General features: G+C 44.0%; 1 protein-coding gene across 1 annotated transcript in view; it reads right to left on the bottom strand.

Annotated features, from left to right (window-relative positions):
- Nucleotides 1-432: 432 nt before the first annotated feature.
- LOC143989924 (uncharacterized) overlaps nucleotides 433-15,312 on the bottom strand; it is a 77,174-nt gene continuing 62,294 nt past the window's right edge. Inside the window, exon 10 of the mRNA XM_077490196.1 lies at nucleotides 433-4,411. Within this exon, the coding sequence (XP_077346322.1) occupies nucleotides 3,535-4,411 (877 nt within the window). The 3' untranslated portion in view covers nucleotides 433-3,534. The remainder of the gene's footprint in view (nucleotides 4,412-15,312) is intronic.

The following is a 15,312-nucleotide window of genomic DNA, read 5'->3' as shown; positions in this document are numbered from 1 at the left end:
CACATCTGCACGTGTAGGAATGCTGTCTCTTATGGCAACAGTCTTTAACAGTTCCTAACACAAAGCATAACAGTTTTTTTACCTTCACTACAACTTCTCCATGTAGTTCTTCAGCCCACAGCGCTCCGGGTCTCTCACTAGACCCTCTGATTCACTGACTCTGAATCACTTGAGCTTCTCCAATATTCACGGTGGTATCTTGCTCAAGCGGGGTCCCTAGCTTTGCACTACAGATACTTCTCAAGCTTCACCTCACTGGCCTCCTCGGTTCCTGGCTTGACACACAAGGCTGCTCTACAAGTGTCACCACCGCTGGTTGGTTCCCTGGCTTGATCACCGCCCAAAGTTTTCGGATTCTCCACCATGCCCGTTCAGTGAGAATACTGCTTAGGTACTTGCTTCAGTTAGTCACTGTGGTCCCTGGTAATAAAGTGGATGGTCCCTTAGTGGCAACAGCTTCCCTTCTACCTTTGACCATGACAGGTTCTCCGGCCAGCAGAACAGCACTTTTGGTTGGATTGCAAGCCACAGTCCCAACCCTGCACTGCTCTCTTACTTCTGGATAGGACCCGGTATAGGCCCAATCTCCAGTCTAGCAGCCAGGGGAAATATGACACATCCACCCAGACAGCCATCCAGGAGACACAGAACATCGATCACCTGACTCCACCACTATATATAGGATCTCCCAGCAGGCCAAGGGATTAAAAAATACCCCATATACCCATAACCTGACCTTGGGTTGCCCTTCTCATATCTAGTACCACCAAGTGCCCGGCCACCTAGTGGTGGAAGAGAAAAGTGCAACAAGGCCAAGGGAGAAATCAATAGATCTCTAACAATCAACCAGGATAACTACTCCTGGCAAGTAAATTCGTGAGGAGCTCCCTGCCTAAACTCCAGGGTGCTACAAAAATACAACTTACCTGCTAGTACTAGAAGAGATCAGGCCTGATTCTGATAACACTGCGGTTATGTGTACAATGTATCAGAGGTGCCGGTGATCTACTGACACTGCACTTGTTGGGGGGCAGAAGGGCTGATTCTGCTAACGCTGTGTTATTAGGGACACTATACTAAAGGGGGGGACACTAATATAGTTCTGTTCATGATCAGGATATTGATCCATACAGACACTATACTAAGGGGGGGGGTCACTAATATAGTTCTGTTCATGATCAGGATATTGATCCATACAGACACTATACTAAGGGGGACACTAATATAATTCTGTTCATGATCAGGATATTGATACATAACAACACTATACTAGCAATGGCAGTGATCAGGATATTGATCCATACAGATACTATACTTAGGGGGGACACGAATATAGTTCTGTTCATGATCAGGATATTGATCCATACAGACACTACACTAGCAATGGCAGTGATCTGGATATTGATACATACAGACACTATACTAGTGATGTTGGTGATCAGGTCAGCTGACCCTGGTGCTATCTGAATGATCTGTAACAAGTGACCCTAATACAGCGATTGGTGAAAAATACTGTACACTGACGCTGTACTACTGGCTCTGGTTGGGTGACAGGGGTGATCAAAGGGTAAATGAGAGCAATCAATGGGGTAAATGTGCCAATCTAAGGTGTGTGGGTGTAAAGTGTGGTGATTATACTCAGTGTGGTGTTCTCTTCTCTTCCTGAACCGAAAAGGACTCAGGAAGAGAAGAAATCACAAGATAGCTCCCTGTGTTTACAAAATAAAACACAGGAGTGATTTGTAATTGGTTGCAGGTGATCAGCAGGGTACGGTGCAAAATCATTGGCTGGGACCTGCAGACAAACTTGTCCTGCAGCCAATAACAGTGGAGATTTCTGGGTGTGCACATGCATGGGTGCAAACCTGGAAGAAAGCCATGACATAAAAGTACCTTACCAGACCTGTATGAGCCACCCATCCATTGTATATACTAACGCAGGTCAGAAACTGGTTAATATTGTTGCTTTAATTGACCAATTCCCGCCTAGCCTTTAGCAGAATGACTGTCAGGCAGTGGTTCAGTTATCCTGACTGGGTGTCATATGACGTCCAGCAGATAAGTGGTGCAGTGTGTCACTTTGAAACACCACATCTCCGATCGTGGTAAGTAGCCTCTGACAGAGGCACCTTACCACATGATCAGCTGTGACTAATCACAGTGTAAACCAGGAAGTGGCGGTAAATGGCTTTCCCCGCTTCGTGCCGATCGTGGCTCTTCCTGTCAGAGGGGGGTCTGCGCTGATAATCAGCACAGCCCCAACAGAATTGCCACAAACCATGCCAATCAGTGCCCATGAGCTTTCAGTCAGTGCCCCATCAGAAAAGCCTGTTAGTGCCCAATGTGCCAATCAGTACCCACAACAGTTCCAAACATTGGCCATCAATAAAATCTGTCAGTACCTCATCATCAGTGCTGCCCATCGTGCCATCTATTAGTGTCCATCAGTTTCACCTGTCAGTGCCCATCAATTATCGGTGCCCATCAATTCCACATATCACTTCCAACTCATCAGTGCCCATCAGTGTCGCCTGTCAGTTCCCTTCAGTGTCGCCTGTCAGTGCCCATCAGTACTGCATATCAGTGCCGCCTATCGGTGCCAACTCATCAGTGCCCATCAGTGCCACCTCATCAGTGCCCATCAGTGAAGGAGAAAACTAAATTTTACAACAGAAACAAAGAAAACTTGTTTATCTTTTTTAGTTTAGCAAAAAATAAACCCCCCCCAGTGGTGATCAAATAACACCAAAGGAAAGCTCTATTTGTGGGAAAAAAATGATAAAAATGTTGTCTGTGTACAGTATAGCAATGACCGTGCAATTATCAAAGTGTGAAGGCGCTGAAAGCTGGAAATTGGCCTGGGCAGTATGGGGGGGGGGGGAAGGTCCGGTATTATAGAACTTCTATCCTTCAGTGTGTACTGTACTCACCAGGGTATGAGTATGAAACCATGTCTGACAGAGGAAACTAGGGGGTCTACTTCTAGAAAATTCATTGGATAAATATGACAATCATTCATCCAACCATAACACATTCTGGTCATAAAGCAACACAGTGATTTCCTATCATCATCAGCTCCATCTAGTGGCCATAATGAGGTATTTGATCTGTCATATAATATCACAATCTTGCATTATGGCCACTAGATGGAGCCAAGGAAATCAGAGTATGAAATAAAATACATCCAATATTCATCACAGCTGGACGAATGTCGGTCACATTCACTCAACTATTTTATTAAAAACAGACCTCTAAGTGTTTGTGAAATCTTACACCACAAAATGTACTAAATTTTTATTTTTCTACTGCTATCAATGGCCAACACAGTACAACACTTCCTCCATGTCTTTGGTGATATCTGATCTCCTTATGAACTGTTTCAGCCATGGAGTATATCTGAGGTGTATATCAGGGTGTGCTTCTTCCCCACATGAGAGCTGTGATGTCCAGCAACATTCATATAGAAGACATTTCCCGCACTCAAGGCACTAATACACCTCAAGGGTTGTGTGGGATGTACAGGAAAACAGGACTTCACTGAGGAACAATTCCCTCACTCAGTACAGGAATGCGGCTTCTCCCCGTGTGAGATCTCTGATGTGTGGAAAGACTGGACTTCTGTGAAAAACATTTCCCGCACTCAGGACAGCAATATGGCTTCTCCCCCATGTGAGATCTTTGATGTCTGGAAAAATTGGACTTGTCTGAAAAACATTTCCCACACTCAGGACAGGAATACGGCTTCTCCCCTGTGTGAGATCTTTGATGTGTGTAAAGACTGGACTTCTGTGAAAAATATTTCCTACACTCAGGACAGGAAAGTGGCTTCTCCCCTTTGTGCAATCGCAGATGTGTGTTAAGATGGGACTTTACTGAAAAACATTTCCCACACTCAGGACAGGAATATGCCTTCTCCCCTGTGTGAGATCTCTGATGTCTGGAAAGATTGAACTTCTGTGAAAAACATTTCCCGCACTCAGGACAGGAATACGGCTTCTCCCCTGTGTGAGATCTCTGATGTATGTAAAGATCGGACTTCTGTGAAAAACATTTTCCACACTCAGGGCAGGAATGCAGCTTCTCCCCTGTGTGAGATCTCTGATGTTTGGAAAGATGAGACTTCACTGAAAAACATTTCCCGCACTCAAGACAGGCATACGGCTTCTCCCCCGTGTGAGATCTTTGATGTGTGTAAAGATTGGACTTCACTGAAAAACATTTCCCGCACTCAGGACAGGAATACGGCTTCTCCCCCGTGTGAGTTCTCTGATGTTTGGAAAGACTGAACTTCTCTGAAAAACATTTTCCGCACTCAGGACAGAAATACGGCTTCTCCCCCGTGTGAGATCTTTTATGCCTATTAAGATTGGATTTAAAATTGAAACTCTTCCCGCACTCAGTACAGGAAAACCTCTTCTCTGTTGGAAGGACGGCACCGTCCCTCACAGTCTGAGGTTCCTCAGGATAAGAGGAATACGATGGTCCATCTACACTGTGTGGTGCCGGATGGACATTTGAGGTAGTCGGGTTTTCTCCTGGACTATACTGTGTGATGTCCTCATCTTCTACTTTACAGTCTGGAGACAAAGTGAGACAATCCTCTGAGGTTTTCCTCATCTCCCGTCCATCTACTAAAATAGAAATACAAAGATTATTACTAGACATGAGCTGATTGGTTCCCCTAAACCAGGACTCCGCCCACATCAGGCAGCTTTGTCTCTGAGGATCTTACAATTCCCCCCTCAAGGTAACTAGTAAATGGGTCCTCTGATCTCCTACCAGATCATTTCTTTATTCATGGACCTTAGTCAGAGAATGAGGAAACAACGAGAACTGTCTTTTATAGGAGTGACAGTGATGAGGGGATTATAGGACGAGTGTCCCCTCCCCCTCTATCACTCATTGCCATCTTCCCAACACAAGAAGTCCTGCACTTCCTTATTTAGTCCATGATTTAGTCATGAATAACAGCGGGGCTGAGCCCCACCAGAGGTCAGAGAGTGAGGATGGGGGGAGAACAACCAAGATGAAGACTGGACTGATCCTGAAGACCCCCATCATTGGGTTATTGACTCCTCCCTCATTATCACTTTCTGTTTAAGGTTCCAAAGTTTGAAGATGTTATCACATTATTATCAACATGTAAAAGTCTGTGCTACAATCATATCATCAGATATAAAAATGTCCAGCTGGTAGGAAATGGGTGTAACAAAAGAGAATACATATTATGTGTATATATAGCAGTGGGTAGAGGGGAGAGAGCAGAAGTCAGGACTATGTAATGTACAACATACTGTATAAGATACAACAGATAGGACTATATAGTATCAGAATGATGTAATGTACAATATAGAGTATATAGTGCAGAGGTCAGGAGTACATTACATAGTTAGTCAGGTTGAAAAAAGACACAAGTCCATCCAGTTCAACCACAAAAAATAAATAAATAATAATATCATACAATCCCATATACCCAATCCTATACCCAAAGTTGATCCAGAGGAATGCAAAAAACCCCAGCAGAGCATGATCCAATTTGCTAAAGCAGGGGAAAAAATTCCTTCCTGATCCCCCGAGAGGCAATCGGATTTTCCCCAGATCAACTTTATCTATAAATGTCAGTACCCAGTTATATTATGTACACTTAGGAAATAATCCAGGCCTTTCTTAAAGCAATCCACTGAGTTGGCCATAACCACCTCTGCAGGGAGTCTATTCCACATTTTCACAGCTCTTACTGTGAAGAAACCTTTCCCTATTTGGAGATGAAATCTCTTTTGCTCTAGATGTAAAGAGTGCCTCTTGTCCTCTTTGTTGACTGTAATGTGAATAACTCGACACCAAGTTCACTATATGGACCCCTTATGTATTTGTACATGTTGATCATATCCCCCTTAATCTCCTCTTATCAAGAGAGAATAAATTCAGTTCCTCTAATCTTTCCTTATAGCTGAGTTCATCCATGCCTCTTATCAGTTTGGTTGCCCTTCTCTGCACTTTCTCCAGTTCCCCGATATCCTTTTTGAGAACTGGTGCCCAAAACTGAACTGCATATTCCAGATGACGTCTTACTAATGATTTGAACAGGGGCAAAATTATATCTCTCTCTCTGGAGTACATACCTCTCTTATACAAGAAAGGACTTTGCCCGCTTTGGAAACCACAGCTTGGCACTGCGTGATATTATTGAGCTTATGATCTACCAAAACCCCCAGATCCTTCTCCATTATGGATCCCCCCAGTTGTACTCCCCCTAGAATATATGATGCATCCATATTCTTAGCTGCCAAGTGTATAACTTTACATTTCTCAACATTAAACCTCATCTGCCACATAGTCGCCCAATTAGACAGAGCACTGAGGTTGGCTTGTACATTGGAGACATCCTGTAAGGAGGTTATTCCACTGCATAGCTTGATGTCATCTGCAAACACAGAAATGTTACTTTTGATTCCAGACCCAATATCATTTATAAAGAGATTAAAAAATAAGGGTCCCAGCACTGAACCTTGGGGTACACCACTGATAACCTTAGACCATTCAGAGTAAGAATCATTAATCACTACTCTCTGAATTCTGTCTTTTAGCCAGTTTTCTATCCATTTACAAACTAATATTTCTAAACCTGTAGACTTTACCTTACACATGAGTTGTGTGTGGGGAACTGTATCGAACGCTTTTGCAAAATCCAAGTATATCACGTCCACCGCCAGCCCTCTGTCCAAGTATACCATGTCCACCACCACCCCTCTGTCCAAGGTTTTACAGTACTTACTGCCTCATAAAAAGAAATCAGGTTTGTCTGACAACTTCTGTCTTTCATGAATCCATGCTGTCTGTTGATTAAAATATTTTTTTCCTCCAAGAACTCGTCTATGTGGTCTTTTATTAATCTCTCCAGAATCTTCCCAACTATAGAAGTTACGCTAACAGGTCTATAGTTACTTGGTAAAGACGTTGTTCCCTTTTTAAATATAGGCACCACATTGGCCCTGCGCCAATCCAGTGGTACTATTCCCTAAAAGTCCCTAAAATATTGGTATTCAGTGGAAGATTAAATGTTTACATGAGACAAGTTGCAGAGATCCCACACCACTGCCTCCCATCTCCTGAGACTGCACTCAGGGACTTGGGTCTCAGACTATACAGTCATATCCCTCCACCCAGCAGACAACAGAACAAGTAACCCTGGGGGGATTGTTCTGAGATCTTGCTAATGAACATTTTGCTGCCAGCTGAACCCCAGAATATCCATAAATCCAGTCTAGATACATAAATTGTGTCTGCAGCACAGAGAAGGAAGATTATCCAAGAGAAATCCAGGAATACAGGATGGGGAACACAGCTCAGGAAAGTGACTAGGGGATTACAGGAAGATATTACCCAGTCCCCGCCCTACTCTGGACCAATCAGTGAGCAGTATGGGTGGAGGAATGTATTTAGTGTTAATGACCCACCTGTGCTGATCTCTGTAGGAGTGTCCTCCTCTATAAATGTCCCCGTTATTCCATCCTCCTCCATAGACTGCTGATCATCCCTCACATACCTCTCTTCTTCTTCTGCTTTAACCTCAAATTCTATATCGATTGGATCTCCACTCTAAATCAAATGAGAGAAAATATCATCTGTAAGATATAAGATTTATTATTGTGACATAACATAGAAAATCCACACATTGTCTCCATGAGTCTGTTATTTAAGCTCCGTCCCACCAACCTTGTAACAGTGAGGGATGGTGTGATCTTCCTGTGTGGAATCCCGGGAATACAGAGGACAGGGACATCTCTCTGCGGGGTTCCTGGTATTAGGTGGCTCCATCACATCCTTGTGTCCTTCTGAAATCTCCTCCATCACGCCAAACTCTTCATCCTCCTCTTTATACTCTTCTTTAACATCAATATTATCATCCCCGAGGTTTCCACTCTGAATATATAATAAAACATTCATTGTAACAAACATGCTGTGTATAAATCATAACTATGAGTGACTGTTCCTCATCTACCTGATGATGGTGAGGGATGGTGTGACCTTCCTGTGTGGAATCCCCGGAATACAGAGGACGGGGACATCTCTCTGGTGGGTTCCCATTACTGGATCCATCTGTAGGAAACACACACACTGACTGAATACATGGTTTCTATGTGTTTATCAGATGATGGGGGATCTAGGTGGAGCCTCTGTACTGCTCTCTCCTTTACAATAAAGTCTCCTCTTACCCGGTGATGTGAGGGGCGGCTGATTGTCCATCATGACGTCCTTGTAGAGATCCTTGTGTCCTTCTAAATACTCCCACTCCTCCATGGAGAAATAGACAGTGACATCCTGACACCTTATAGGAACCTGACACACACAATGATACAGTCACCATCCAGACACATCCCTTGTCTGTTACTGGATAATGTCCCAGAATTCCCAGAATCCTCCTCACCTCTCCTGTCAGCAGCTCCATCATCTTCTTGGTGACTTCTAGAATCATCTCCATGTTGTGTCTCTCAGGTTTTAGGGAGTCACATGGAGGCACTGTGATGGTCACATGATCACCTGACTTCAGAAGAGGAAATCTCTGTATTGAGGAAACAATAGGAATATCCTGTTAGAAATCCAGAATCCTCCTCACCTCTCTGGTAAGGTCTGTGTTTTATTAATAGAGATAAGAGTGATGTCATGTGATCTCCCAGAATCCTCCTCACCTCTCCGGTCAGCAGGTAGATGATCTCCAGGGTGAGGTTTAGTATCTTCTCAGTCATGTGACTCCGGTCCTCCTCCATCCTCATTGGTGCCGTCATTTGATCTATACAGGTCTCCTTGTAGACGGATAACTTTGGGAAATGAACATAAGTATTATTTGGATGGTGTTGGTCACATAATAATAAGATGTGGATGTGAGGGGGGTATTAGGAGGGTTGCTGTACATTTAAGGACTACTGCCCCCATGGGAACACATTTAGACCGGACTATTTAGCGTATGATTTTTTCTTGTGCTCCTGGGACTGTCTTGTCCTGCTTGATCAGAAATTCCTCTTTCCCTGTTGGGTTTGTTTGGTTTCTGAACAGGTTTTGATTAGTTTTAAATCTGCAGACAAGGAATGATAAATACGATCCTTCATTTGACTGGTTTACACTGAGGCAGTGCTGTGAGGACAATGTCGGGTCATCATGATGTCCAGGAAGGGGAATTTGCTGACTCTTGGCTAATCAGGATAATTTCCAGAACTCTGGCTGCAGGGCTCCAATCTCCGGCAGCCTGCTGACTGGCAGGAGTGATGTCACTGTCACTCCCTGCAGTAAGAGAAGGGATCGGATTGGATAGCAGGCGGATGCTGCTGGTGGAGTAGAGAGCTGTGGGTGAGGAGTCTGTTCTGTCCTTTTCAATAGCAACTCAGTGTGTGTAGGAGGAGGACAACAGGGGGAGGGATTTGTTCTCTTGGTCTTTTGTGTGGAACATTATTTTCTGGAATATTTTTCTTGACTAGTGATATGGTTAGGTGAAGGCTTCCTTCATTTGTTGGCAGGAGTTCTTTAAGAAGGTCAGAAAAGTAAGAGCAGGTGGGGTGGGAAAATCATCAGAGACCAAGAGCCCCTATGAGCCCTAAAGCCCCCCTTTTACCTCAGAGCCTTGCAGCCTGACTACCCCTTCAGAGCCCCCACAGCCCTTCTGCCCCACTAACCTCTCAGAGTTGTTCAGCCCTATTGCTTCCTAAGAGGCCCCCAAGGTCCTTCATCTACACTTCCTCCTCAGGGGTCCCAGAGCCCTTCAAGTGAAGTCAACTCTCAGAGGCTCCCAGAGTCCTTTAGTCCCACTACCACCTCAATGACCCCGCAGAACTCAGAACCAGTGGCAGAACTATTATGGTCACAAAGGTCACACCTGCGAACCCTGGCATTCTGCCAACTCAGGAAGGGGGGCACAAAGACAACAGGAAAGGGTCTTGCTGCTAGAGTAAAGGGTCCCAGGATCAGGGGAGGCTCCCCTGGTGATCACCGATTAGGATTGCTGAGAACAAAGTGTGCAGCACATTCAGCCTTTGCAGAGCCCCCTTGCTGTCTCTGATCTGCTCCCAACATGGGCACAGCGACCTCCAACATCAGCCAACTCCTCTCCCCACTCCTCCAGACACAAGCTCCAACTTCTCCATACTGGGTAAACTCTGTGCCCTGTGCTGGCTCTGAGGGACCCGTCACTGATGCCAGCTGTAGCACCCAGAGCCTGGTGAGTGTCTGTATGTGGGGGTCCTCGGTGTGTGGGGGGCCCTTGAGATGTGTGAAGGGGGCAAAATCAGCTCTCTGCACATCTCCAACTCCTCTCTTACATCTGCCAGCTGCTCTCTGGAGTTTTGGCCCTCCCCCCGACACCTATGTTCCCCTTCCAGGGCTGCCCATATTATTGCCCCTTCATCTGTCCCACCCATTCCCATCCATCCTCCTCACCTCTCTGCCACCTCTGCCCATAACCCCCTCTGACTGGCAGCCCAGTACAGACCCCCTCCCCCCATTCATGCACCTCATCTTAGCCTTTGTCATCACTTGGGAATCTCAGTGGCTGCAATGTGCCATGTTTGGATCACAGAGAACAAAGAGCCTCACTGGGCACTGCTGGAAGTGATCGGCGTAGGTGAGCCCGGTGTGTATAAATAGAAAATAAGATCGTATTACCTCCTCTGCTGTTACTTCCAGGGATGTTTTCTCTTCCCTGCCACATGGAATGTCTTGTCATTAGTCCAGATTACTTCCCGTCTGTGACTGATATCACTTCCTGTCTGTGACTGACATCACTTCCTGTCTGTGACTGACATCCTTTCCTGTCTGCATTCCATAGAATCTTCCTGTCTAAATATGAGTGAGATCACCACCTTGTGGAGTTCTGCAGAACTGCAGCCTCAAGAAACGTCTCATAGTAACCAGTCCTATAAAATATCTTACAGAGCTAGCACAGAAGTTCAAATATAGCATAAAAATAGTAAGAACAAATAAGAAAAATAGATACAGTTCTTATGTAACCAATTGTTTACCAAGGATATTTTTTATTACATATAGAAAAGTCTTAAAGACATAGAATACAAAATTAACATCAAATGTATCGCTAATAAAACAGATATCCCCCAAAATTTATCCTTTTGGTGAAGAAAATGCATAAATATATCTAAAAGCACAAAAATATATATCAATCCACTTATAATGAAAATGTTAAACATAAATTGCAAGGATGTAATGTTCATATAGGAATGGTGGTGGAGATCTCTCAAAGTAAGAACACTTCCTTGAATGCTTATATATATATGTAGCGGCCATAACCCGTTGCAGGGTGGCCTTGACTTAATGGGCTTACCAGTTACCTTCTCTTTGCCTGCTCTTCCATTTCTAGGGGTTCCCAGGGTTGATACCCAACGACTTGTACACTGACACAGATGAAGTCCTTTTAACCACTTCCCACCCGGCCAATGCACATATACGGCCGGGTGGAAGCCGTCTACTTCTGATAGGACGTTCAGGAACGTCCATCAGAAGGAGCGGGATTGCGCGTGCCCGCGCAGCGGCGCGATCCCGATGCGCCCCTGTCACCCAGACACGGCGCATCTCAGATCGGCAGGAGGGCTCTGTGATTGGCCCTCCTGATCACATGACGGCCGTGTCCAATCACGGCCGTCATGTGATGTAAACAAACAGCCGGTTGCTAGGCAATCGGCTCCTCCTCTCCTCACACAAAAGTCATCGCTGAGGAGAGGAGAGCAGATCGCTGCAGCCGGCTGATGATCAGTGAGTATGAGCTGTTTTTTACAGCTTTTTACTCACTGATCACCAGTCTAGTGTAAACACAAATCACCACACAGTGTAAACACACCACACAGTATAAACACAATGTCCCCACACATGTCCCCAAAACATACATGTCCCCAAATAATAAATACACACGTCCCTAATAATAAAAACATGTCCCCCACATATGTCCCACTAAAATCACATGTCCCAATGATTATCTGCACACATATGTACGTGATCACCTGCACACATATGTACATGATCATTTGCGTACATATGTCCGTGATCACACAAACCAATTATTATACACTTAACGGAATTTTTTTTACCAAAAACATGTAGCAGAATACATTTTGGCTTAAATTTATGACAAAATTTGATTTTATTGGATTTCTTTTAAAATAGAAAAAAGAAAATATTGTTTTTTTTCCAAATTTCCGCTTTTTTTGCGCTTATATCGCAAAAAATAAAAAACGGAGTCGTGAATAAATACCACCAAAATAAAGCTCTGTTTGTGCAAACAAAATGATAACAATTTCATTTGGGTACAGTGTAGCATGACCGCGCAATTGTCACTGAAAGCGCTAGAGCGATGAAAGCTGAAAATTGGGCTGGGAAGGAAGGGGGCGAAAGTGCCCTGTATTGAAGTGGTTAAAAAGGTTTTATTTTGCAGTAGAACATTCAATTAACACAGTCTCTTAGGGAACAGAGGGCACGAGTGAAGAACTTAGGCACCTTGAACTCCAGGTCTAGCAAAGTCTCTATTTTCACCCAGAGAGTAGCCACTTGCAGCTGGGTACTTCAAGGCTGAACAGATCTATAGCCAGAGATCATGACAGTCAGCACGTTGACTCAAACTTGAACAAATAACTAAGGGCAAACAGGAACCTTTTTCCTCCGTACCTGGAATGTTTCCAGTCTCCTTTCTGGTTCTGGAAAAGTGTGGACTCGTCAATGTCCTTCTCAACTCAGTAACCAGGCACTTCTCAGGATGCCACTTGCCAGCCCTCCTCTGAAGAGTCCTCCCCCGATCACTTCCACGAGTTGCGGTGTCCCTCCAAGCCGAGAGCACACCCGGACACTTGGAATCCTCCCTCAGTTACTGCGCCTCGGACCAGCAGGTTCCAAGACTTGGGAACAGATGGATCCCTACCCCAGACCAGGCAGGTCTATCAGGGGCCACTGACAGGAACATGTTGCGGGGTGTCGAACACCCCGGTCCTGGAACCAGACCAGACCACACGGGTCTCTCGAACAACTCTGGAACCCCGAACACGTGACCCACACCTGTTTAAGTACCCTCTCCCAGACTCCTCAGCGGGCCCCGGCACTCCCACTGATTGGCTTAGAGAAGGCCGATACCCAAACACCCAACCAGACTTAGTTCTAGCCTGTCATGTGCACCTCACCGTCCACATGACCAGGCAGAACTTCCAAACACAGCCTGGCCAGACTGGTGTTAAGGCCCACCTACACAATTAACCCTCAGAACCTTTACTGTTCTGAGGCCAAAAACTAAATTTACAGACGTGTGACATTTGATCCCAAATGTCATCCGCTACATACAGTATCTGACAAAAGTAAGTATACCCCTCAGTCACATTTCTGTAAATATTTTCTTCTATCTTTTCATGTGACAACACTGAAGAAATTACACTTTGCTACAATATAAAGTAGTGAGTGTACAGCTTGGACATTTTCACTAGGGGTGTACTGACTTTTGTCGCCAGCGGTTTAGACATTAATGTCTGTGTGTTGAGTTATTTTGAGGGGACAGCAAATTTACACTGTTATACAAGCTGTACACTCACTATTTTACATTGTAGACAAGTGTCATTTCTTCAGTGTTGTCACATGAAAAGATAGAAGAAAACATTTACACAAATGTGACTGAGGGGTGTACTTACTTTTGTGAGTTACTGTACATAAAATAATAAATTATGGAGTGAGAAAAGCTGTAAAGCAATAAATAATATATAAACTGAGTCATCCACTTCATCCATAAAGACATTGTGACTCCAGATCTTCTAGATCACATAAGAGGAGGACTCATCGATGATTTCATACATTTGTTTGGAAGGATAGAAGAATCCTCAGAAAGGATCATGTAGGATGACAGGAAAGTCTCCTGACTGGTGAGATCATTCAAACATAATAATTACATCCATGAACTGGAGCAAGCTCGTTGGGGTGATAAAGACAAACTGTAAACACCGTAGACATTTTCCAAGACCTCAGAACACTCCAGGTGTGGAGAAAGTCTCAAGGTGGATTTATGCTGTCATTTATCATAGGTAGAAATGTCCACACATGGATTTCCACAGGGACCACCGAGACTACATATATAGCCTGTACAGTGTCCCCAGAACTCCAGGTGGATTTAGCCTGGAATTAGCTGCTTCCTGTCAGACCGATAGGAGCATGGTGGACGAGTGGGAGCTCTCCCATCCTGGGTGGACATCATATGAAGTCCTCCAAGTCTAGTAGCCATGCTGCAGCTCCATCAGATGACAGATCATTGTACAGGGCTGGTCCCAGTACTACGTGATCTCTGTGACCAATCACAGTGATAACATGACAGTTATACGCAATGAATGGCTTTCATTCATTGTGTACTATTGTGATGATCTCTGTGATTGGTCAGTGATCACATGGTACAGACAGGGCCTATCGCATCTGTACCATGTGATAGCTGTGGCCAATCACAGCTATCACAGTAGTACGCCCTGTGTCATTCATAAAAATGATTCCTTATAACAGTCATCAAAAAAAAAAAATCCTGATCATCTCCCCGGAGTAGTACAGGGTCAATATGTTAACATTAATGTGTCACTATGTAAAAACATTAAAAAAAAATTATAATAATTGTAAGAAAAAAAAAAAAATTATTATTATTTTAATTTTTTATTATTTATTTAGTTACATACTGCTACCAGTCAGTATTCCTGATCACCACCACACCAGTCATATGATGATGCTGTACTTCTTTGGTGACAATGTGTAAAAAAATGTAAAAGAAATATTTAATTCTTCATTTCCCCAATAATTGTGAGAAAAAAATTACAACTTACAAAAACTCAGTAAGCCTTTTACTAAATACCCTGACTGTCTTCTTTCCAAAAAAGGGGCATTTGTACTGTCCTGGCATTTTAAGAGCTTTGGGAAATGAGATCGGCCATCGTGACATCAGGATTGATCGATTTTTAATTATATCTCCATAGTTTATAGACTCTATAGCTTTCACAAATATTAAATAAAGACGAAATAATAACTAAATACACTGATTTGGGTTAGTTAGAAGTCGGTAAGCGGGCATCTTTATACACCCACCGGAGTCTTGCTTTTCACAGTTATTTTTAACAGTCAACTCAGCTTATTTAGTGAAATATAAGTTGACTTTACTTTTAAAAATACTTGTGAAAACCAAGACTCCGGTGGGTGTATAAAGATGTCCGCTTGCCGACTTATAACACTAGGCTTAAGTGGACCAGTGCGGGAGTACCATGGTTCAGTTCAGATGGGTAGCGGCTTCTTGACAACGCCTGCCTGCTTGCT

Source organism: Lithobates pipiens, unplaced genomic scaffold (assembly GCF_037356315.1).
Source record: "Lithobates pipiens isolate NorthernLeopardFrog02 unplaced genomic scaffold, aLitPip1_a1.2 Scaffold_18, whole genome shotgun sequence".
In the NCBI taxonomy this organism is placed as follows: domain Eukaryota; kingdom Metazoa; phylum Chordata; class Amphibia; order Anura; family Ranidae; genus Lithobates; species Lithobates pipiens.
The sequence above is the reverse complement of the archived record's forward strand: the minus strand, read 5'-3'. Positions and strand labels throughout refer to the sequence as shown.